This window comes from Leopardus geoffroyi, chromosome B3, assembly GCF_018350155.1.
Source record: "Leopardus geoffroyi isolate Oge1 chromosome B3, O.geoffroyi_Oge1_pat1.0, whole genome shotgun sequence".
NCBI classification, from domain to species: Eukaryota; Metazoa; Chordata; class Mammalia; order Carnivora; family Felidae; genus Leopardus; species Leopardus geoffroyi.
The window spans coordinates 29,412,802-29,437,812 of NC_059337.1; the positions used below are offsets into that span (position 1 = coordinate 29,412,802).

Here is a 25,011-nt window from a genome sequence, read left to right on the forward strand (position 1 = left end):
CTTGCCGTTTGCAACAATGTGGATGGAGCTAGAGTATATTATGCTAAGTGAAAGAAGTCAGAGAAAGACAAATACCATATGATTACACTCGTTCATGGAATTTAAGAAAGAAAATAAATGAACAAAGACAAATACCATATGATTACACTCGTTCATGGAATTTAAGAAAGAAAACAAATGAACAAAGAAAAAAAAAGACAAATCAAAAACATACTCTTTTTTCTTTTTAAAGGTTTATTTATTCTTGAGACAGAGAAAGAGCGTGAACAGGGGAGTGGCAGAGAGAGAGAGGGAGACACGGAATCCGAAACAGGCTCCAGGCTGTCAGCACAGAGCCTGACATGGGGCTCGAACCTACGAACTGTGAGATCATGACCTGAGCCGAAGTCAGACACTTAACCGACTGAGCCACCCAGGTGCCCCCCAGAAACATACTCTTAACTATAGAGAACAAAGTGATGGTTACCAGCAGGGAAATGGGTGGGGGGATGGGTGAAACAGGTGGTGGGGAGTACACTTATGATAAGCACAGAGTATAGAATGTTGAATTGCTCTATTGTACATCTGAAACTAATATAACACTCTATGCTAACTACACTGGAATAAAAGAAAAGAAAAAAGAGATAGATGGCAGCCTTCAGGGTTTAGGTGAGGAGCAAATGAGACAGAGTCTGTGACCACAACGTGAAAAATATTATTAATGAGTGTATGGTTAGTTCACCAGTTCTGCTGCTCCAAGTCTTCTCCTGTTGGATCTGCCTTCCATATACTAGTAGGACCAGAAGTCCCCTCCCGGCATGAGGCCTAATGAATGCTTTCCATTATCCCACCCTCATCAGAATGGGGGTCGGACAGCAGCAGGCCCTGCATTCTGGCTGGGACTCACCAATAAGCTTCATGCTACCCAGGGAAGCCATTTCTGCGGCCCCTCCCTGGCCCTGCTTGCACAGGAGAGAGATATGCAAACAGAGCTGGGGATGCCAGCCAGGATCTTGTGGTGGTGGGGTAGGAAGTGCATTTTGACAGCTCTGAAAAGAAAATCCCAGCATAAGCACAGTCCAAGAAACACTGGTAAGTGGTACAGAGAAAGAGAGGCTTAGCTTACTGTGTGTGTGTCTTGAGGCTGTTGTGCTAGACTCATCAATCTAAAAGCAGAACAGGAAGGGCTAAAGCTAATAGGCTTGTGTTGTGGGTTCCTGATTCAGATCCAGGATGAGCTTCCCTTAAAGCACTTAAGGAAATCCTTAAGCCCAGGAAGTCTGCCCAGGCAGCACAGCCAGAGACAGCCTTTTCTTTTCAACCCCAAAGACGTGGCAGCAGCTATCACAATCAGAGTTGTGTACCTTAATTCTGGGTTCCCAAAGGGCAGAAACTGTGTCTTTTACTATCTAGTGCTCCATTGCGCTCCCGGAGTGCTGGGCAAGTGCTGGGCACATAAGAATTACGGAAAGAATTAATCAAAATGTCAGAGGCTTCCTACTTCACAAATTCATCTGTGACTTGCCTTGGGGAAGAATCATACCACATCTCTTATTAGATACAGATGCCATTTTCTAACTTGGAGGTTGCAATGATCTTCACATCATGTTGCCTTACGTCTGCATATCTAGTCCCTTCTCACAGAATGAAGGTTTGTGTCCCTCCTACATTCATACATTGAAACCCTAACTCCCAATGTGATGGCATCAGGAGGTGGGGCCCTTGGGAGGTGATTAGGATGAGGACAGAGATCTCATGAATGGGATTAGTGCCTTATAAATGGGACCTCAGGGAGCCCTCAGGGCTCTTTCTGCCATGTGAGAATACAAGAAGCTGTCAGTCTGCAACCTGGGAGGGTGCCCTCCCCAGAACCCAGGCAGACTGGCATCCTGATTTTACACTCGCAGACTTCAGAACTCTGAGAAACAAATTTGTCTTGTTTATAAGCCATTCAGTCTATGGTACTTTGTTATTGCAGTCCCAACTGCCTATCAAGACACCCCTAAATAATGAACTTTGTTTGTCTTCTACCCTAGAAGGAAGTTAGGCTTGGGGACCTCAGGGTCCTAAGCACCAATTCAGGGCTCCTTAGCCTGGTTATAAGGACAGGTCTGGAAAAGATCCTCCCTTTGTGAGTATTGAGTGGTGTCTCATTTGGTGTGAAGAAATCCAAAGTCCTGTAGGACACTGCATTGCTAGAACCTCAGCAACACCCACCACAACATAAAGCCGGTCACCGGCAGAGACAGTGCTCAGTAGTTTATAAAGCCCCTCTACCTACATCATCTGAGTCTCTAAACGCTCTCTGAAAGTGGGCAGACAGGGATGATGATAATCTTTTATAAAAAGAAATCCAACATTCAGAAAGTTCAAGAGACTTGCCCCAGGTCCCCCAGCCAGTCATTGGTGGAGCTGGGAATGGAAAACTCCTATGACTGAGTCCTGGCTTCTCACCTCCCAGACCCATCCAGGGCTATCAGACTGAGTCCGTCCCTTCCTGGGTACAGAGGCTTTCTGTCGCCGGGCCTGAGTTCATTCCCACGGCTGGCTGCCAGCCAGCTTCTCGCACACCTCTGCCAGCCCACATGAAGATGAGGATGACACATTGCCATTCTGCACAGACTAAACCAACCAACATACACAGATTAAACCAACACAAAAGACCTTTCTTCAAAAATCTATATTCTGCTTGGCAAGGTATCGAATAGCCAGTTCTTGACAGTGCTGGGTGGTGCCAAGGGTTTGCCTCAAATCATCAGACATAAGAATCTGAAAGAGAGGAGGGTTGGTGGGAGAGCCAGACTCTTGGGAGCGGACTGCTGGGACGTGTGGCCGTACAGCGAGCACTGGCTTGTGACAGCCTTGCAGCCAGCTGTCTTCTGAGTTTTGAGTGCCTGCAAAGCTGGTCTTATACTTTTGAAACAAATGCTATCGTGTATTATATACTTACAATGTTAATCCTTGGTATAAGCTGAACGGTCTTTCCCAACACTTAAATTTAAAACAGAAAAAGAGGAAAGTGGAGGTGGGGTACTGAGTAGTCATAAGTCTGGTCTAGAAACGCAGTGGGCCTAGGGAGAGTGTGTAGATTTCACATCTGTAAAAGGATAACTGCTGTGTGTATTTTACAGGATCCAAGGAGAGTGGCTAGGAAGGCCTGTGGAGAGTCCATCCTGTTGTACAAATGGAAAATAGCTGGCCTCACCTCACCCAGAGGGCCCCTTTCCTGCAACTGTGACTACCTGGAATTCAGCCCAGAACCAGGAAGTGAGCAAGCAGGCCTCTGAGCAGACAAATTAGTCTATTCATCAAATGTTTACTGAGCATCTACTCTGGCCAAGTGTGGTACAAGGCACCTGGAATGGGGTAGTGACAAGTCAGACATCCCTGCCTTCAAGAGTGCCCGGTCTTTCCACGAAATCCGTGTCAATCACTCACAAGAAAGTTCTACAAGCTCCAGCTCAGTCTACCAATTCACGTTTCAGAAGCAAGTCTAATAAAAGTGGTTTTCTGGCCTAGGATAGTTGGAGTCAGCAAATTAGGAGACTTCTGGAGTTAGGTACACTGACAACAGGAAGAAGCATCAGCTGACACTAATAAGTGAAGAGGTGGGAATTAAAATTATTTTGAGCAGAAATGAAATTTCAAAAAGTTGCCTAGAACCACTCAGTAGAAGACTAAATATCCCTACTCTTTTCAGTTGGTTTTGAGAACATTACTATATGGTAGTAAAGTATCTTATTAATTATCACCCATTACCTTTACTTAGTACTCTACACTTTAAATATTTGCTTCCACACACATGGTAATCCTCATGTGCCTAACACTATAGTAGATATTTATTTTAAGAAAACATATAACGTATTAAGTATAATTTAAGTTTAAGAAGGAAGGAAACTAATATTATCTAAAAAAATTAAAAATTTTTTTTTTTTAATTTTTTTTTTTTCCAACGTTTTTATTTATTTTTGGGACAGAGAGAGACAGAGCATGAACGGGGGAGGGGCAGAGAGAGAGGGAGACACAGAATCGGAAACAGGCTCCAGGCTCTGAGCCATCAGCCCAGAGCCCGACGCGGGGCTCGAACTCACGGACCGCGAGATCGTGACCTGGCTGAAGTCGGACGCTTAACCGACTGCGCCACCCAGGCGCCCTAAAAAAATTTTTTTTAATGTTTATTTATTTTTGAGAGAGACAGAGACAGAATGCGAGTGGGTTAGGGCAGAGACAGAGGGAGACACAGAATCGGAAGCAGGCTCCAGGCTCTGAGCTGTTAGCTTAGCACAGAGCCTGACGCGGGGCTTGAACTCATGAGCCGTGAGATCATGACCTGAGCCGAAGTCGGACGCTCAACCGACTGAGCCACCCAGGTGCCCCTTGTCTAAAACATTTTTTAATGTTTATTTTTGAGAGAGAGAGAGACAAGAACAGAGTGCAAGCTGGGGAGGGGCAGAGAGAGAGGGAGATACAGAATCCAAAGCAGGTTCTGGATTCTGAGCTGTCAGTGCAGAGCCTGATGTGGGGCTTGAACTCATGAACTGTGAGATCATGACCCTAGCTAAAGTTGGACACTTAACCGACTGAGCCACCAGGTGCCCCAGGAAACTATAATATTTAAAATATGATCACAAATAGTTCACGTTAAATACATATCATGTTTTAAAGGTAATTTTGGTCATCTGCAAAGTTCACTTATATGGGAACAGCTCATTCCCTGACAATACCATAACTATGATACTAAATAACAACAATAAGCTAGAAAAAGGTTCTGTAGCAGTTTCTTGCCTAAGTAGGCAAGTATGTATGGGTGTGTCTACCTGTCAATCATAGATACAACCATGGTGTATTATCATAAAATTTTCAGCTCTCTAGAAATCATGTACCTTCAAGGAAACAAAACAGAAAATGGTCAAGTTCAGTTTTACCTACTTATACTCTGAATCCTGCTGATTTTGCTAAGATCTAAGAGTGATCCTGAATTTCCCCCTTATTTAGGAGGAATTTCATCAGTGGTTTTAGAAAGCTCTGCATTTTTTTTTTCTCAGAATGCCCGCTGGCAAGTTTCTAAATATGTTTGTCCTCAGGACCCCAGCCCTATGTCTGCCATGGACCAAAAGACAGAACCACACACATAGCCCTGCCTGGCTCCACACATATGAACACCTGTTTAGGCAAAGAAAGACAGATGTGAATCCCCAGTTTTCAACAGTCTTAAGGCTTTAAACTCTGTAGGGACAGGGGCTATGTCCCTTTTATTTACTGCTATATTCCTAATATCTGGCATGGTGCCTAGCACAGTGCATGGTGAACAACAGGTGCTTAGTAAGTATTTGGGGAATGAATGAATGAGCTTTGGTTCCTAAACCCAGCTCCAGGGGGCCTATACCTACCCTATCAGGGCCTTGGGCCTACTCAGGCCAGGGCCTTCAAGGTCCTCAGGGGACACCATCTTTGGATATGCAAGAATAGCCGACTGGGTATTTTGGCCAGCACCCTATGGAATTCACCAGCCTCTTGGCACAACAGTACAGACAGCAGGGGCAGGGTGGGTCAGGGGCAGCCTCTTTCAGCAAGTGTTGTGAGCTGGTCTGTTAAACCTAAGGTCCAACCAGTTGTGTCAGTGTGGTAGGGTGAGTGGAGTATAAAGTAGCACAGATGTGTGTACAAACAGTTAAATCTCACTGAGGCAAATTCTTAATGCCTAAGAATTCTTGTTTTGCTTTTCTCATTTTCTTGTCAGAGACAAGATATCCTCAACAGAGGGGCCAAAATAGGTGTCTAGACATCTAAATTCATTAAAAGAGACAGCAGAGAGAATCTGTAAATCATTGGAACAAAGACTATTTTTTCTAGCAGGACCAAAACAAAGGAGTTGTTACATTCCTCTCCATAAAACTGGTCCTGCTACAATGCTGGGGTGAAGAGGCAGCAGCCACGGTGGCCAGGCCAAGCCTCTTTGTCCACATCACTCTTGACCAGTCTTATCAGACCCAAAGCCCAGGCCCAGGACAGAAACAACAGGACAGGAGAGGCCTTGAAGCCAGTGACCTCTATGAATCATATAAAGAAAATGGCATGCCCCCAACACACACACCTTGTTTCTCTCATCTGATGCCTTGCGGGTAGAGTAGGGAGGGTGTAGAAGTGGCTTTATTTAAATAACATGGGAGAAAAATTTGGAGAATCTGTCCACATACATAAGCAAATCAAATTCCGAGCAGAGAAACACATAGAATCCCTTGGTTAGCACTCCCATAAGTTTCTCTCTCCTCCCAAACTTGCTTCTGCCATAAAATAGATTTCTAGGCTGAGATTAAATGCAGAGATCTTGGCAGACTGTGTGGGAGGTAGGCCCTTTAAGCACTAGCCTTCTTTCCTGGTGGTCCCAGGGATTCATTGCTGTCAAGCCCCAGCACAGTGTCAAGGAGGAAGGAGAGAGAGGGAAGAAGGGAAAAAGGGAGGAAAGCAGCCAGGGTCAGAGGGACTAACTAAAGCCAGTAGTTGGGGGTGTGGCCTCTCACAAGCTTTGGAGAGCAGGTGATCCTCCAGAAACAAGGGTCTCCTCATGTAATAAGGGGTGAGTGGCTGTCCTACTGTGTCCCTCCAGGGAAACTGAGTGAGAAGCAAGTGAGTGCCTTGTTTGTTCTCTGCTTCCTCAGGGAAATAGGTTACCACCAGCAAAGGGATGCAAAAGAGGCATCTGGGCAGACTGCTTCCTCAAACATCATTGTGCTCCTATAGGTTAGAATGATGCTTCAGAACCAGGGGCCTCTGTTCAATTCTTGGGCTCCAGTAGGAAAGTTCTTAATGCCTACCTTCCCATTTTCCACATACTGAAGTGACTTTGAGACATACTTTGAACATATCATCTCCTGCTAGTAATATTTAGGGGCTTCTCATTATTTCCTAGAGGTGAAAATTCCCAAGTTCCTGATCTAGCACATAACGTCCCTTCAAGACCTGGGCTTGGCCTGCTTGTTTACTCTTAGCTCTTATTCCTTCCCCTGCCTCCTAAGCTCTGGTCAGAATGAGCAGCTTGCTGTTCCCTGAACCTGCCAGGCTTTTTTACATCCCTGTACCTCTGCTTATGGTCTTTCCTATGCCTTGAAGGTCTTTCTTACCTTGCTGCCCAGTAAATATCTGTTCTACTTTTTTTTTTTTTAATTTTTAATTTTATTTTCAAGAGCAAGAGAGACAGAGCATGATCAGGAAAGGGCAGAGAGAGAGGGAGACACAGAATCCAAAGCAGGCTCCAGGCTCCGAGCTTGTCTGCACAGAGCCTGACATGGGGCTCAAACCCACGAACTGAGATCATGACCTGAGCCGAAGGAGGACGCTCGACTGACTGAGCCACCCAGGCACCCCTGTTCTACTTTCAGATATCAGCCAAAGCGCCACCTCCACCATGAACGACCTCTAAGAGGAATCTCTAGCATAGATCCACATTTGTTTATGGTCTTCCCTTCCCTTCCCTCCCAGAATGTCAGCAACTTGAGGGCAGGGGCTTTGTCTATGTTGTTTCCCACTGGATCCTGGGTGTCTGGAACAGTGCCTGGACCACTGCAGGTACTGGTTAAGTGTTTGCTGAAGGAAGGATTGAGTCTCTGCACTGACAGCACTGCTCCTAGGCTGTGGGTTCCACAGGACAAGGTCTAGATTGTATTCATTTCCGCGTCTCCCAGCACGTGATTTGATGGAGGCTGGGCATTTAGCAAAAGTGGATATATGAGAGAAGGAATGAGTGATGAATGCTCATATGGACACAAAGCTCACAGTACTGGCATTTCCCCAAGAATAAGTCACCTCCAGCATTCTGTTCTGTGTTAGAGCTTCTTTTTCCTTCTTTTATGTTGTCTATTCTGTGAGAAGAGTTACCTTTCAAATAAGGCATGTTCTAAATTCCCTTCAAACACATTTGCAGCACAAGAAGGTTGGGCTAGATTATCTCAAACACTTGGCTCACCCTTAAAGTCACGGATTGTATAATCTGTCAGGGACTATACCCAAATTTTAATTTTAATTTATGTTTGAGAAAGAACCTAGTCTAAAGAGCACAGACCTTGTAAATGACACAGACTCATCATCATACATTCGAGGGACTATTTTATTTTGGGTTTTCTGTTTACTTGCATTACCTGTGTGCCATCTACCATAGAGTGGGGAAAGGGGGAGTGAGTGGGAAGGCTAGTCGCAGAAAGCCTTAGATAATATGTCAGAAGGCTTGATTCCAGTGATTTTGAGCTCAAGTCCTACTGCTCTTTGGCAATAAGGGGAGTTGGACTAAATGGGCTCTAAAGGCCTGTGAACTTGCAGAAATAATATAATCCTGTGCTATGAGCATTCACATACATAAGCACCTTATGCTGCCTATACCCACACAGATATTACATTTAAATGTGGTTAAAAAAAGCTTATTGTTTTTCTTAAGAATGAATAAAAGAATCATCATACAAAACATGTTGCCCACAAATTCTCAACTAGTAGCTATTCTGATTTTCTAAAGTCACTTCTTTAAGAAAAGAGAACTTATAATTACACACACGCTCACAGACACACATAATACTGGAAAGATTATGTCCATCACAGACCAACAGGATGTGTGTGTGTGTGTGGGGGGGTGGGTAGGGAGGTGGGTGGGTAACGCATTTAATGATGCCTTAAAACACAAATACTCCAAGTGGGCTTTGGACCATTCCTGGGAGGAGAGCTTTGGGTCAAACCTTGGGTGGTGTGAGAACAGCAGGGTTAATAAATGCAGAGCACAGGCTGATAGATTTTCTGGTCACATCCTATCAGCAGTCAGAGAGCATGGATACATTCCATGGAGCATTTATGGGCTCACCAGCACCAGTCTATGACAATTTTATTTAATCATAAAAATATAATAGTAGTCAAATCTTTTTGTAGTTTCAGTTTACTGCTTTCTCGAGTGAAATAAATGGTCTCTCAGATTTCTTTTGCTTTCATCTCCCTGCTCTAAGTACAGTAGGATAAGGTTCCAATTAAGACCCATTAAATGTTCACAGTGATTCATGTGAGCCATTTTCCAGTTTCTTTTCCTAACACAATCTCAATGCACCTCTGAGTGATCTCTGTGGTGTGTTTTCAGTTTAGCAGTTGCCTGTACAAAAAAGAATGATCTGGGTGTGAGGTCTTCCTTCATCCTACTTTTCCAATGCAAAGTGGTGAGTGGAGATTCTCCTTCACTGCTGTCCAGACAAGCATATGTTTGTCACCTGCCAGGTATGTCCAGCTGCATGAGGCATGCACCTTAGGAAGGGGACTGGCAGCTGGATAGAGCCAGACTGACCCTCCCAGTCACTGCCCCTTGGCAGCTACACCAGAGCAGTGCATGGAGTGGCAGCCCAGAGGCATCTGCAAGTGGACCCCTGGTGCATCTACCTCTTTTGGGTCCACAGAGGAACCCTGTAGGCAGCGGACACGCAGAGCTTTCTGCAGCTTCTTCATGGGTGGGGAAACACACCCCGACAGCAGAGACGGCCTATCCAAGCTGATATCATGTGTCAGGGCTTACCGAGGGCACACTCCTGGGCTTCTCCCACTAAGAGCAGGGAATCAGGAGGCAGACAATGATCACTTCAATAACATCACAGTCAACATCTGTTCCAGCCCAGGGAATGTGCTAATCACCATGTGCATGGCCTAATTTAATTTGCACAACAAGGCTGTGATGTTATTGATGGCTTCCCTAGTTTACAGGTGAGGAAACTGGCACCAGAAAGGTAAGTGGTTTGTCCAGGATCACAGAGCTGGTAAGTGGGAGAGTTGGGATCAGAACTTAGGTTGCCAGGCTCCAAAGCCCATGATCCTCTCAACAAGCTATAAAAATGTACTAGTGATGCCTTGAAGCAGAGGCCAGCCATGGGCTGCTGCCCTGACAGGGCTCTCACACACCGGGTTCTCTGACAAGGTGTGCAGCATCTGACGGCCCACTAAAGCTACATATTCTCAAAGGAACTACATGTGAAGAGATTTAAGATAAACATTTAAAGAGGCCCTTAGGAAATGTTATTAAATTGAATGATATGGTGGTTTGGGGGTCTTTAAGTATAGATTTTCCTGCAGTGTGCTTTCTTAGAGTGGGCCATAACTGTTGAAAATCTTTTTTTTTAAGAAGAATTTATTTTTTTTAATTTATTTTGATTTTGAGAGAGAGAGATAGAGAGCAAGTGGCAGAGGGGCAGAGAGAGAGGGAGGGAGGGAGGAAGGGGGAGAGAGAGAGAGAGAGAGGGAGAGAGAGAGAGAGAGAGAGAGAGAGAATGAGAATATCTCAAGAAGGCTCCATGCCGTCAGCACAGAGCCAAACTTGGGGCTTGAACTCACAAACAGTGAGATCATGACCTGAACTGAAATCAGAAGTTGGATGCTTAACCAACAGAGACACCCAGGCGCCCCCAAAACCTTTTCTAAAAACCAAATCATAAGTCAGAGTAGATTTGTCATGACAATGGCACCAAGTTGGTGAGCAAAGACCCCACAGGCATAGCTGAGAGTCAAATCTGAGACCTGAGTGATCAGAATGACATTTACTCTTCAAAACAACCCTGTGAGTTAGCACTTGTTGTCTCTCTGCTATAGTCAGTGAAAGTGACCTTCACGACAGCCTGCCTCTGTTTACCACCCAATGGAAATGAGGGGCTAGGATGTGATCCACCCCTAAAGCTTTTCTCTCACACACCACTGTGTTCTCAAGCACAATATTTGCCAAACCTTTAAACACGTAGTTTCCTTTGGATGTCAAAACTACTGGCTCCAGCAAAAACAAAACAAAGCCATTTCTTTTAGAACAGATTTGAAGATAAGTAACCCATAGTGCCAAAGAAATGGCTCTTAAATTTTTAGCTAGAAGTGAGTTCAGGAGGTTTGGTCAGTAAAATAGAAGTGTTGTATCTTTCAAAATCTGAGATCATTTTAACCTTTTGTGCAGTATTATGCCTAAGGAGAAATGTATCATCTCAACACCCAGTCATTCAATCAACAAACGTTTATTAGGTAATCGCTATGTGCCAGGCACCGCTGCAGGCACTGGAGACAAGACTCTGCTCTCAAGGTGCTTACATTCTAGTGGGATGCTGTGGGGGTGGGAGTGCGGAGACAGACAAAAGAAATACATGGTGGGAAGTAATAAGTGTGTGAAGAAAATAAAGCAAGGTAAAGGGGAAACAGTGACCATGAGGCTTATGTAACTGTTTTAGATACTGTGGTCAGAGAAGGCCTGATAACATGATATCTGAGGAAAAAGTTTGGAAGCCTCTCCAAACCATGCTGCTTTCTGAGGGTAAGTATTCTAGTAGAAAGCACTTAGAACAAAGGCTTGAGGTGTGTCTGTGGAACAGCAAGGAGACCAGCTGTGGCTAGAGTGGAATATTTGTGATTACTATACTTAGAAATGAAAATGATTAAATCTATCTTTTTATGTTGGTCTGGCCATGACTTTACACTCCATCCTCTATCAGAGTAGGAGGGGCCCTTGAAATCACCCTTTTTTACAGACAGGAAACTGAAGCCCAGAGGGCAGTGACTTGCCCAGGGTCAGTCAGCTCTGCAGCTGTAGAAGGATCTAGCAGTCCTGACTGCTGCACCAGCATTTGTTCCATGGTGGTGGGCTTTTTGCGACTAATGAGGGTCTTAATAAAATTTCCTATCTCAGGAGTGGTGTTTTCTTTGTGATTACACATTAATCCTTTTTTTTTTTTTTTTAAAGTTTATTTATTCTGAGAAAGAGTGTTGTGTGTATGAGCTGGGAAGGGGCAGAGAGAGAGGGAGGGAGGGAATCCCGAGGGAGATTAGAATCTGTACTGTTGGGGCAGAGCCTGACGCGGGGCTCATACTCATGAACTGTGAGATCATGACCTGAGCTGAAATCAAGAGTTGGATGCCCAACTGACTGAGCCACCTAGGCGCTCCACTGCACATTAATTCTTTATAATCTACCTCAGTGATTTATGAAAAAAGTTCCTCTGTGACTGAAGACCAAGGCAGGCCCAGAAAAATTAGAATAATCACTGGTCAGGAGTTAAACTCTGGACAAAATATCCCTTTGGCATCATTTTCTTATGCATGTTTGACGTCCCAATAGAAGACGTTCAAGGGAGCAAGAATGACTGAGGTTTGTGCACACAGCTGCCCTGACAGTATTCATCCTGTTCAGCGGGTCTGGGTTTGGGTACCTTGGGAAGAGGGTGTTGACGGTTTTCTTGGCTTCCTCTTGTGTGTCTTCCATGGCTCTGCCTAGTCGTGGGATGGAACTGAGAGGAATGATTAACTTCATGCCACCTTGCAGTTAAACTAGCCCTCAGAATGACCCTACTCATGCCCCTGGTCTCATAGTCACTGCTGAAGGGCCTTTGTGGGATCCCAACTTTTCATAGTCCAACTGGGATAAAGCTATGGCTAGCTTCCAACTTCAAAGTTTTACTGCTAGATTTCACGACAGTTATTTTACTGCAATGTTCTGGATCTGAGTTCCTCAAAAATGAGAACCTGAGGAAACTGGCAAAGGAAGGATAGTTTATCTGTACAATCCTGTTTGTTTCAGATCACTACGTAAGAATTAGGAGTTTAGCCTACTGCTGAATCAGGTGTATTATTCAGCGTCATGAAGGTGATGATGACAGGGCAAGCAGGGGTAGCAACAGCTACCTTTCATGAGCATTCACTAGGAGTCAGGCTCGGCATTCAGTAACTTGCCTGAAGTCATAGTGCTGGCATAGAGCAGAATAGGGATTTCTAAGCCAGCTGACTTCAGAGCCTATGCTCTTATCCTCTAGGACATCTGACTTGTAGAACCAGTGGAGAGCTAATTCAAAACTTTAGCTGCAGACTGATTCAAGATGTGAATCCATTCGGGTGCCACCCGCACTACTGCTGCATTGACCGCAGACGGGAGGATCTGTGGGAACTGCAAGAGTCACAGATCAGGAAGCCACTCCAATCACAGGGGGAAGAGTGTTTCTTTCTCAGTTCAGTACAAGTATCCGTGGCCAGTGTTCATGCTGAGTGGTGGAAGTGCGGGCTCCTTGGTGGGACTGCCTTCGACTCCAGTTGATCTGGTAATGGGGCTAGGAGTTCCCTACAACCTCTCAGGTGGTTTATGTGCTATGAGCATGTGGTAGTTCCAACTACCCTTGCATGGGAAAATTCATCCAAAGAGATGACCGAAGTAAAAGGTGTCTTTTATGCGGATTCTGTGAAATTGGTGACTTAATACAATCAGCCCAAAGTGCTAACTGGCAAATTTCTCCATAGTAATACTAGCTGGGTCACTCACTAGAAGTGTTAAATGTTTAGGCAGAAGTTAAGTTTAATTAGGAAAGTGTTGTTCTCTTTTTGGGGAAAAATCCCACATTTTTCTTTGGTATTGTAATATAAAGAGAGTAACTGCCAAATGGTTATATTGTTGAAATTGTTAAGCTTTCCTTAGACGTGATACACTTTCATTTTCTGAAAGGAACTGTATCTGTCACATAAAGAAAGATAATGCAGAAAGGTGAATGTTTGTGTGACAGCTGAAGAACGAGCTGCCAACACTGGGAGAATAGAAAGTCCTCAAACGCTGGAGACTCTGCCCTGAGCCCACCACAGCAGACCCCATTCATGGACTCGCACGGGCCGGGGGAGTTTACCAAATGGGTGTGACCTAGGACCATCTGCCTTTGAGAAAAACAAAGAGTGAAGTTAAGAATGTTTGAGTAGGAATTAGGTCCCTTCTCAAAGTTCTAAAGGCTGAACTGGGGCTTTGGAAAACTGCCACTCTTAAGACATCAGTCTGCTTTCCTCAGCTGCAGATGGTATACAGCTAGGAAAGTGCCCTGTTTTTGTTTGCAGGGAAATGCCTGAGGTGAGTACAATAGATACATTTCAGATATGTTTAGTCAACGAACGTTTAAGTTTTCTTACTAAGTCATCAAATTACAAAAGACCTGGGAAATGCATGTCACCCAGCTCAGGGTGAATCTAGTTTCAAAAGGTTCACTGTCCAGCCTTACTCGTCCGTTCTGATTCCCCAGAAGCATTCAAGAGCTTTTGGTCCAGTGCAGGGCAGATGATTAAATGATTTGCAAGGACTTCTCTACCGAGAAGCTGGATGGGGGAGGGTGGGCCACGGGGATCCTTCCTTTCAACTGCCACAAGAGACTCTGGTTCTGATAGCTAGGATCTATGGGGTCTTTCCAAATGAAAAACTCACTAACTAAAATGAATATGCAAAGGTGCTTATTCCCAATACGGTAATATGCAGGCAGTCAAATAATCTGTCATTCGAGTTAATTTAATTATCAGACCACATTTAATTATTCAATATAAAATGTAAATAAAGTGAAGGGCTGACAGCACATACTAATTATGTTCATTATAATAATTAGATGGGAAGGGATTTAGAAAGAGTCATGAAATTGCCATAAAATACAAGGAAGTTTTTGATTAAAAAAAACATTTTAATTAGAAACTGCAACCCGATAGAAAACATGATTGGGTCCATCAAGAATAGGGTATTATTTTTATTATCCAGGTTTCTTCCCTGAAGTCATCTTTGGTATCAGGGGGGCTGTCTTTGCAGTTAATAGACTAAATGGTGGCAAATAAAAAGTGCCAATCCTTTATGCAAAGCAGTTACCTAATAAAACAGGCTTAGGCTGCAGCAGGAGTTCAAAATCTCCTGTCTTTTAAAGACACAAGCTGTTTCCCCAGGAGGAAATAAAGGATCCACTGTGCACAAACAGGCCCTGCAAATTACCATGACTAATGATACGGAAGCATTAAATGAATTGAGCATCATAATTTTTCCTCTGAAATTCCTCTGATTTAGAGAATGTGGCATCAGGTTAAGTACATTCACTTTCATAAGAACAGAGAGGTGGAAAGGGCAGGAACTTGACTGCAAGTTGTGAGTTGGGTGTGCCAGTTTTTGGCTTGGCAATTCCTTTCCTCCCTCTGAGCCTCAGTTTTTCCACCTGTAATATGAGGCAGCTGGGCTAGATATTTCAGAGCCTCTCCAGGTGAAGATTCCATGAATCTATGACCTTAAAGGATGAGACCTTAAAGCTGAATTTACCACATCCCCTCAGCAAACACTCACTTGGCAAATTACTGGGGAGATTAGAAAGGGAATTTAGTAAAACAAGTTTTTAGAATGAAATAAACAATCAGCTGTTTAGTTACAGAAAACTCCCTAATTCTACTGGGGTATGAGCAGTTATCCTCTTAGTAAGCTTGGGGTTATTTCTCCCCTCCCTAGCCCCTGCCATGCAGCTGGATGGCATGGAGCCCAGCCACGAGCTGGTGAGCACAACCCTTTGATGTGGGTGAAACAACTGTAGCTAGAGATGGCTTCACAGAGCAAGGCACCTGACATCTCACCTGTAAGTCTCTGCTTACTGGTTTTGTCAGTGGAGCTCCTCTATTAATATGGGGAGCCAGGGTATATGCAGCTTTTAAGGGTTCACTGCCATGGAGTGGACAGGCAGCTAATGAAGCCATCTGGTGCTGACAGGATCCAGAGTAGGGCAAGGAGCATCTGAAAAACCACAAAATGGCTTGGAGTCCTCATGAGATCAGAATGCTCGTCTGTCTGTGGTTCTAATCTTAGCCTTTAAAATATCACAGACTCCTGGAACTCACAAGGGAGGTCATCTAGAACAATCCACTTCCTTTTTTAAAAAGCATTTTTAATTGTGGTAAAATATATATAACAGAAAACCTACCATTTTAACCATTTTTAAGCCTGCAATTCAGTGGCATTAAGTACATTCACAATATTGTGCACTATCACCACTGTCATTTCCAGAACCAGTATACCTCTTTGTATAGTCAAACATGCTCAAGCCTCAAGAGGGAACATGATTTAAGATCACACAGCTTGTGGCAGAGTGGGGGTTAGAACCCAGGCCTTCTTTTGCTAGACTGTGTTCAATTTTGTGTTCATAAAACACACTCATTTATACCATCCCAGGACCTAAAGTTTTCTTTGTATCTTTGTATTTCTTTGTACCATTTCAGGGGACTTATAACCTCTTCAAATCCCGATCCCTTACCTGTATGTGAGGCAGAACTACATCCTGATGTACTTACGTCCTCACTGAAGTGCTAATGAGGTCCAAAAGACACCAGATGGGAAAAACGGTATCAACGATTTTACAAATATCAGGGGTTATGCTTAGAAACCACATCTCCATAAGATGTGGTGTCTCAGTATTTGACACTTACTATAAGTCTATTGATTTCTGATTTTTCCTCTACTTTTTATCACATTCTTTCTTCTCATAGATTGTTGCTTTTCATTAATTGCCTTGGGGCTGAACTGACTTCTCTGATCTTGCCTCAAATCAGAAGTGGATGTCCAGCTTAATATTCAATCTTTCTGGGAGGCTAGGTGTAAAAATAGAAGATCTGGCTTTTTTCCCTTTTCTAATTTCTTTCTCTTAGTGAGCTCACTTCTCAACAATGATCTCCAAATGCTGCTGTGTCTTCTTCCCCAGATGACAAGCCATAGCGCACTTGTCTCCTGCTTGTGCTGCCTGGTGCTCTCTCTGCCCTTTTAGTCTATTTCCACTTGCCCCAATGTGCCCAGTCACTGCTCTGTCATGGCATCTCCAAATGCCAGTTCCCCTGACCCCATTTCCCATTCACTCTGGTGAGCCCACAGATACTTAGGAGGTGTGCTTTATCTGTAGGAAAGGATCAGTTTGTGATCTGGCATTGGCAGAAAAACTCTCTGAAATCCCACACAATTCTGAGTTCAGCAAATTCGTTACAACAGAGTTGGCTTAAGCAAAAAGTTTCAAACCATCTCCAAATGCGGATATGGTGAAGGAGCTTATCTCTTGCCGTAGAACTGTAACACAGCAAAATACTCTCGCATCCACAGATGACCTCTTTACAAGTCCAGTAGATAGTGTCATGATACATAATAAACAACTTAAGTATAAAACAGGAAATTGGAGGTGCCTGGGTGGCTCAGTCGGTTAACTGTCCAACTCTTCATCTCAGCTCAGGTCATGATCTCACAATTTCATGAGTTTGAGCCTTACATCAGGCTCTGTGCTGACAGCATGGAGCCTGCCTGGGATTCTCTCTCCCCTCTCTGCCCCGCCCCCAAATAAATAAACATTAAAAAAAAAAAAACAAAACAGGAAATTAGTTGGTAAACCACAGGCTGTCTACACAGGATAGAGCCCTGCAGCCAAAACTATATTCACAACAGGTGTGTCAACTATACTTCAATATAGATATTCACAAAGAATGGTTTTGATACACAGTGCCTGACTGATGGTTCGACTTATGATTTTTGAATTTTATGAAAGTGATACACATTCAGTAGAAACAGTACTTTGAATTTTTATCTTTTCCCAGGCTACTGATAAGATGCTTTCTGGTGATGCTGGGTGGCGGCAGCTCCCAGCTGGCCCCCAGTCAGTCACGCGATCATGAGGGTAAACAACTGATCCACTTAACAACCATTCCCTACCCAGAAACCATTGGGTTTTTCACTTTCACTGCAGTATTCAATGAACTAAATGAGATATTCAACACTGTACTAGAAGACAGGCCTTGTGTTAGACGATTTTACCCAATTGTAGGTTAATGTAAGTATTCCGAGCATCCTGAGAGTAGGCTAGGTGTATTAAGTGCACTTTCCACTTAAGATATTTTCAACTTCTGATGGGTTTATTGGGGCATAACCCCAGTGTAAGTAAAGGAAGACCTGTAATGTTAAGTGTATAAAGTAGGATATAACAGTATGCATGTACAGTATGATCTCAGCTACGTAAAATATTCATGGAAGGGTGGGGATGTGAAACAGGTGAAGGTGGTCTTAGGGTACAAACTTGTAGTTCTAAGATAAATATGTTTTGGGGATGTAGTGTACAGCATGTTGACTAGTACTGTATCACACATACATTTAAAAGTTGCTAAGATCATGCATCTTAAAAGTTCTCACCATATGAGAAAAAAATTTGTAACTATGTGAAGTGATGGATGTTAACTAAACTTACTGTGGTATTAATCTTGTATGATATGCACATACCAAATTATCACTTTTTACACTAAAACTGATACAAAGCTGTATGTCAGTTATATCTCAATAAAACTGGAAAAAGTATTCAGAATAAGGACTGTAAGGGAACTTGCCAAAATGGTAACAGTGGCTATCTCAGATGGTGAGAGCAGCTTGTAAGAGACTTATGAACCTGCTGGGCCTGGAAAGGACAATGCATCGCTACCTGGGGGGTGTTAGCAAGGGGAAAGCACTTCCAGAATGTTCCCATGGTGGGAGGGGGAGGTGAAAAAGATCTGTTCTCCTGGCACCAGTGTCTGGAAAAGAGGAACTTTTCTATAAATGACACTTGTTCTAGTCCACATTTTCTATATTTTAACTATGGAATTCTTTCCAGAATGGAAATGCTCCTCAACCTTCTTCAAAGGGAATGCAAAGAACATACATTTTGCCTCCATGCTCATTCAAGGTTAGCACTGGGGGCATCCAGATCTTCTCGGAAATAAATACAGGGTTTAGTGTTCCTTTCATCCAGATGGCTGTGGTTTCTGAGTTCTCGGCCCTGCCTTATTTTTATTTTTTCTTTCCCCGCTCTCACCTTGAACTTGGCTTTGTCACTATAACCAACTCCTGTCCTTCTCCTGCCCTGGTCTAGTTTGCTGCAGGCTAATAAACGGTTGTTAGAGATGTGCCTAAAATAAAACTTATTAAGCTTGAAGTGAGGGTTAATGGTTGTCCAGAGGCCTTTTTCTCAGCTATAATCCACACAGTTGAGGTTGCAGAAGGTTTTAGATAAATGAGGCTATCAGGAACTACTATTTGATGTGTTAGCTATGCCATTACTCTGGTTTTAAAAATGAAGAGAAATAAGGTGCTCATCATCATCATTATTATTTTAAGAAATCGGTAACAGTTTTCCCAAGTTCTTAGAGTAGCAGAACCCTATTTACAAATGAAATCTTGCTTGGAAACCACATAATCCAAATAGTTAAAAGTGAAACTACTCTGAGTGACTCAAGGGGGAGAAGCCCAAGTCCTGCTTTCTCAGGCCCCCCTCCAACACCACCTAGCACCCCCTAAGCAACTAGAAGCCAAGTGCCAAGAGTGGCTTCATAAAGCACCCGACTCTAATGCTACGTGCAAAGTGACCCGAACTGAAAGATGCACTCTACCTCATCACAATGAAACAAATATATGGATAGAACATCAGAACCTCTGTGGTAAGGGAGTAGATGCTTCTGTGTACTGAATATTTTATTGAAAAAATTTTATTTTTATAACTCTAAGAGGAAGCCTTAGTGCTCATCTAGTGCTGATCAAATCTCTTTGGGTAGAATAAGGCAGAGAGGTGTCCTTGGAGTCTGGTTAAAGGGCCTCACGCAGGACAGATGGGTTCCAGCAGGCTAGCCTGCCTTTTCTCAATCCAATACCTCACACTCTCAGTGTTGGGGGAGCTGCCTGAGGAACTGTCCAGGGCCTCTTACCTGGTTATCTGGGTGGTTGACAGTGAAGTAGCCCACACAGACGATGACCTCATGAAGGAGGCTTTCACAGGAGACTTGGCTGCAGTGGCCCAGTAGAGAGCTGGCGATATGCCGGAATGCAAGGGACAAGCCCTCTGCCCCTACAATAGACTGACAAAGACAAGGAGCAGTTAGAACTCCCCATCCCAGGGACAGGCAGGGCTGCAAATCACAAAGCAAGACTGGACCCTGTGCACTTTCTGCCATGGTGCCGGAAAAACATAGGAAATTTCTAGAGCACTATGCTTGACAGTTTAGTTTAGAGATTCTTGCTCTAATAAGTGACCATAATCAATGTAACATTTAACCTGAAAAGAGACATGGAGAAATACTCTTACTTTGTGGATCAAGACATACTATCCACCTAAAGCATAGTTGTTTATTCCATTTGTAAGAAGTTATTTTTTCCCATGGTACAAATAGTCTCATTGTAGAAAATGTGGAAAAATATAAAAATGCTAAAATTCTCCTGTGAATCTCCTGTTACCATTTAGCTAACTTCTAATACTTTTCTTTTTCTGAAGGAGAAAATATTTTCTTGAACACAGGGGTAAAAATACAATTCTAATGATTTACTTATGTTCAAACAGGAAAGCAATATAAATAACAACTGGTTATTATTCAAATAAACAGCCCTATAAACCCAATGTTCCCAAAAGAATGTAAAAAAACACAACACCCTGACCCCCCAAAAAAAACAAACCATGAAGCCCCCTCAACTATGAGGCTTCTGGGATCCTTTCCCCAGACAGGCAAAGGGCTGTTGTTGGTGGGCGATGCAGGAGGAGAGCCTGGGTCTGTCTGTGCAGCCTGAAGCTTCTATTTAATAAACATGTCAAACAGACAGAGCGACAGGAGGGCAAAGGGGAGAGGCGAAGCCTACAGAATACACTCGCAGCCGACACTGGAATGAAGCACCACTGCTGGCCTGTGGGGAAAGGCAGCGTTTTAAACTCATCTCTTCATTTGAGGTCTTGGTGGCCTTGAACCAGGTCAGATACATAGCACCTTAGAAGTTTCAATGAATTCACTTTGCCTAACAGTGGTGAAACACAGTCCTGTTAGTGAGCATTGTGGAAATAAAATTACTGCTAAATTTTAAGAGTGCCTTCTGTCTCAGTTTCATTGCCCTGAGACAAAATGTTTTTCAAGCCCCAAAGAGGTTCAGGAGAGCTCTGTTCCTTTAAATCAAGTAGTGACACCTTCTCAGCTCAGCCCTTATTTAATTAGTTGTGTCCAGCATGCTGTGACCCAGTGCCCTCTGTTTAACCTTCACTGATAAGAGCAGGTCAAGGGGCATGTAAGTTTGAATATAAAAATTAAACCAATTTTTCAAGGAAACTATATTTCCTTTTTAGTCAGAATTAATTGCCAAGTCAGTACATTGATTTGTTTCTTGAGACCACCTTCAATTGTAAAATCTGTCAAAGTGTATGCAATATACAATATCCGGGATCTCAAGGCCATCTGTGACAATATGAATTCACAGTGAAATCAGACTCTTTGCTGAAGGGGGAAAAATATTTTGACAGCCTTATTAGTATACAATGAAATGGAACAAGCTAAGAAAATAGTCTAGTGGATAACCTTTTGTTACTAGCACATGATGGGTTCCACATAAAACGAGCACACAGGTTCATGGCTTCACACAAGTGTGGAGGGGCACTGGGAAAGCTTCACTCAAAAGTTAACTTTCTGAATCAACATCTGCAAAATGGTTTGGGTAAATTATTTATCTTCAGAAGCTGAGTCAGTCCACATTTAAAAAAAATTAAAAAAAATTTAATGTTTATTTATTTATTTTGAGAGAGAGAGAGAGTGGGGGGGGGGTAGAGAGAGAGAATGAGCAGAGGAGAGGGAGAGGGAGACAGAGAATCCCAAGCAGGCTCTGCACTGTCAGCACCCAACACAGGACTCAAATCCACAAACCGTGAGATCATGACCTGAGCCAACACCAAGAGTCAGACACTTAACTGACTGAGACACCCAGGTGCCCCCAGTCCACATTTCTTGAGGGCCTACTATTTGCTAGCTAGAACAGTGCCTTTATGTGATCTCATTTAATCCTCACACTTGTGAGGTAGGTGTTTTTAATCTCTATTTTACAGATGAGAAACTGAGCCCATAACGGTTCAAATGACTTCTCTAAGGTCATAAAACTTGGTGGTATAATGGCTTACAGTCACATCAGTCTGACTCCAGATGCAGAAAGGTTTGATGAGGATGCCTATTAGAGCTCTGCATTCTTGTGATGCATTGGGACTCAAATGGTCAACATGTCTTACATTATCCTGTTTAGCAGGTCAGACCATTTATCTCATTTCAATTTTATTCTTCAGTTCCTTTGACCCACACAGGCAATTCATAAACTGTCTCCCAGATTTTTTCTTGAGGTCAGATCCATGCTGTACCTAAAATCTCTTTTCCTGTCTTTTATTAACATAGGTCCTAAAAATCTCACTTTTGACATGTAAGTTGTTTTGATGAACTAGAACATGAGTTTCTCTGACCACATTTATCAGAAAAATAGTACTTTTCTCCCAAACTCTCTCAATTGCATTACAATGCAAGTATTGTATATTTGTATTATATTTACTTGAGTATTACATGCTTGATCAGATACCCATCTACATCAATGATATCTGTGTGGACGATTTACTTTAGCTTGCTAAAAAGAGTGCAGTGGTTTAAAAAATGTTTGGGGCGCCTGGGTGGCGCAGTCGGTTAAGCGTCCGACTTCAGCCAGGTCACGATCTCACGGTCCGTGAGTTCGAGCCCCGCGTCAGGCTATGGGCTGATGGCTCAGAGCCTGGAGCCTGTTTCCGATTCTGTGTCTCCCTCTCTCTCTGCCCCTCCCCCGTTCATGCTTTGTCTCTCTCTGTCCCAAAAATAAAAATAAAACGTTGAAAAAAAAAAATGTCTATAAATCTTTGACAGTCCCCCCATTGAGAGGTGGGGCCCAAGCCTTCTCCCCTTGAATCCAGAAGGCTTATGACTGATTTAACCAAGAGCATGGTTGATATATAGCTATATGACTTGTAAGGCAAGGTCCTAAAAAGCCATGCAGCTTCTGTTTCTTTTGGAACATTTGTTTTCTGGAAGCTTCCTCTCAGGATACTCACTCAGAACCCAGACACCGTGTCATTTTAAGAAGCCCAAGTCACACAGAAAAGCCACATGTAGTGTTTCTGGCCAACAGTCCTTGGTGAACCTAGTCTTTAAGTCATCCCACGATTTGAACAGGAGAGCGAAGGGGCCTCCAGATAAATTTAGCTTCCAGCTATCTGTGTCAACCTGCCCCCCCCCCCACCTCATTATTTGAGCCTCTTACCTGAAGCCCTATATCAGAGAGTAGTGACAAGCCACCCCTACTGTGATAAGCCCTGCCTGAATTTTGGACCCAGAGAATCTGTGATCATAATAAAGTGGTTGTTGTAACTAAGTTTTTTTTTGTTTGGTTTTAAATGCATAAAAGTGACTGGAACAATAAGGTAATCATGGGTAGATGTATTAAAGGCTCTGATGCTAGAAATTCTGGGCATGTGGGTCCCTGCACATACTGATGAGGTGTAAGAAAAACACATGTGCTGGACCTTGAGTACTGAAAGGATGGCAGCCAGGGGGAGGCCCCTGTGAGCTTTCCTGGTCCAGGCACCTGTTAAAGAGAAAAGAATACCTGGGAACAGTGTCTGGGAGAGAATGAGAAACAATGATGGCCAAATTGACTAAGATAAAAGAAAACAGGAGGAAAAAAAAACAGGAAGAGAGACTTAAGAGTAATATGGAACTGCATGAAGGACAGAGAGGAAAGAAACAAATGTACTGGAGAATTATCAAGAACCAGCCAGAACAGGACATTCTACTTGGTAGGCAGGGCATTTGATTCTAAGAATGGCTTGAACAGGGGTGCCTGGGTGGCTCAGTCAGTTAAGTGTCCGGTTCTTGATTTCTGCTCAGGTCCTGATCTCACAGGTTCCTGAGTTTGATCCTCGCATGGGGCTCTCTGCTGAGAGTGCAGGGGCCTGCTTGGGATTCTCTTTCCTTCTCTGTCCCTCTCCTGCTTGCTTGCACTCTCTCTCTCTCAAAATAAATAAATATTACAAAAATAAAATAAAAAACAGAATGGCTTGAACACTCTTGAGTCACTCTGGTATCTTTCCTGCTGCTTTTTCAAGTAGGGGGTACATTTCAGGCTGGATATGGCAAAGAGCTGGAAAGGAAGAATCTTGGTCTTTATGTTAGTTTGACATTTGCTCCAGAAATAAGCTTTTGATTTTTCTAACATTATTGGCAACTGTGCCTAAAGGCCATTCGGGGAGCAGGGCTGGTTGGAGTTCAGTGGTGTTCCTTTTGAGTGAGACTGACCAGGCTGTGAGCTCACAGGGATGGTGTGGGGAGCACATGGATCTGGGATCCGACATTCAAGAGTGACTCATGGAATGGCTGACTTAACACAGATGATTTTGCTTATGATGTGGAGCACCCTGCAGCAGTATAAATACTGGTCAGAAGACCTATAAAACTAGATGCTAAGAGACAGTTTTTAGATATTTTCTTTTCATAATCCCTAGTAACAACGGAAATCACTCTAGTTGGACTAGTTGATGGGTAGACTGCTGGTCTCCATGTTCTGAGGACAAAAACTAGTGTCTCCGGATTTCCAAGCTGTTTCCACACAGAACACAATGGGCCTGGGTCTTCACAAAACACAGATGTTCAACCCAGAGGCAAGAATCACTGGCATTTTCTGGAGCAGATATCTCCTTATTAGGTGTGCCTGTAAACTCTCAGAACTTCACACATTATGTAGTTACCATCTAAGGCTATAGTGTTCAATTGCTTTGGAAACTGAAATGCTTTAACCCTAAACAGGATTCTGTTCTTGTGATGGATAAACTAACTCTACCAAGTTGAAAGCTATTGAGCCCAATGATACAACTTACTAATTTCCTGTTGTGCCCAAAATGACAGGAAGACAAGAATTCCACATTTGTCATCAGCTACAAAACAAGTGTTTCGTCTAGTTGGGAATGGCCAAAGACCACCATTTTCATACATTTATATCTCTATAACCTTTTTCCCTTTCTCCCTCTGAGCAAAGCAATTCATCTAAATTATGGGTTCATCATCTGCCAAGTTTGTTCCTTTTTTAATGAAATCACTTGACAGTTAATAAACTGAAAGAGAAAGTCTACTCCTTGGGGCTTGCTCTGTTCCAAAGGTTCAGTGTTTTTGAAAATTAAATTTCCCACATGAAAAAAAAATCTATTTCTAAGCTGACAGTCTGGTATTACAGCATAAAGCAATTTTTCTTTCTTTTGCTATAAAAACTTAATTTATGGGGGTGTGCACGTATAACTATACATACACTTTACACCGGACACAAATCAGTTAAATCATCCACAGAAAGTCATATCAATCAAAACAATTTATCTAACTTTGGTTCTGTTTATGTAAGACTTTCCTTAACATTTAAAAGTTGATGGGATAATA

General features: G+C 43.2%; 1 protein-coding gene across 6 annotated transcripts in view; it reads right to left on the reverse strand.

Moving 5' to 3' along the window:
* SCAPER (S-phase cyclin A associated protein in the ER) overlaps positions 1-25,011 on the reverse strand; it is a 522,269-nt gene that overhangs the window by 12,016 nt on the left and 485,242 nt on the right. For all 6 annotated transcript variants that reach the window (XM_045448989.1, XM_045448990.1, XM_045448988.1 and 3 more), the window contains one exon: positions 19,480-19,629. In XM_045448989.1, the coding sequence (XP_045304945.1) occupies positions 19,480-19,629 (150 nt within the window). The remainder of the gene's footprint in view (positions 1-19,479; positions 19,630-25,011) is intronic.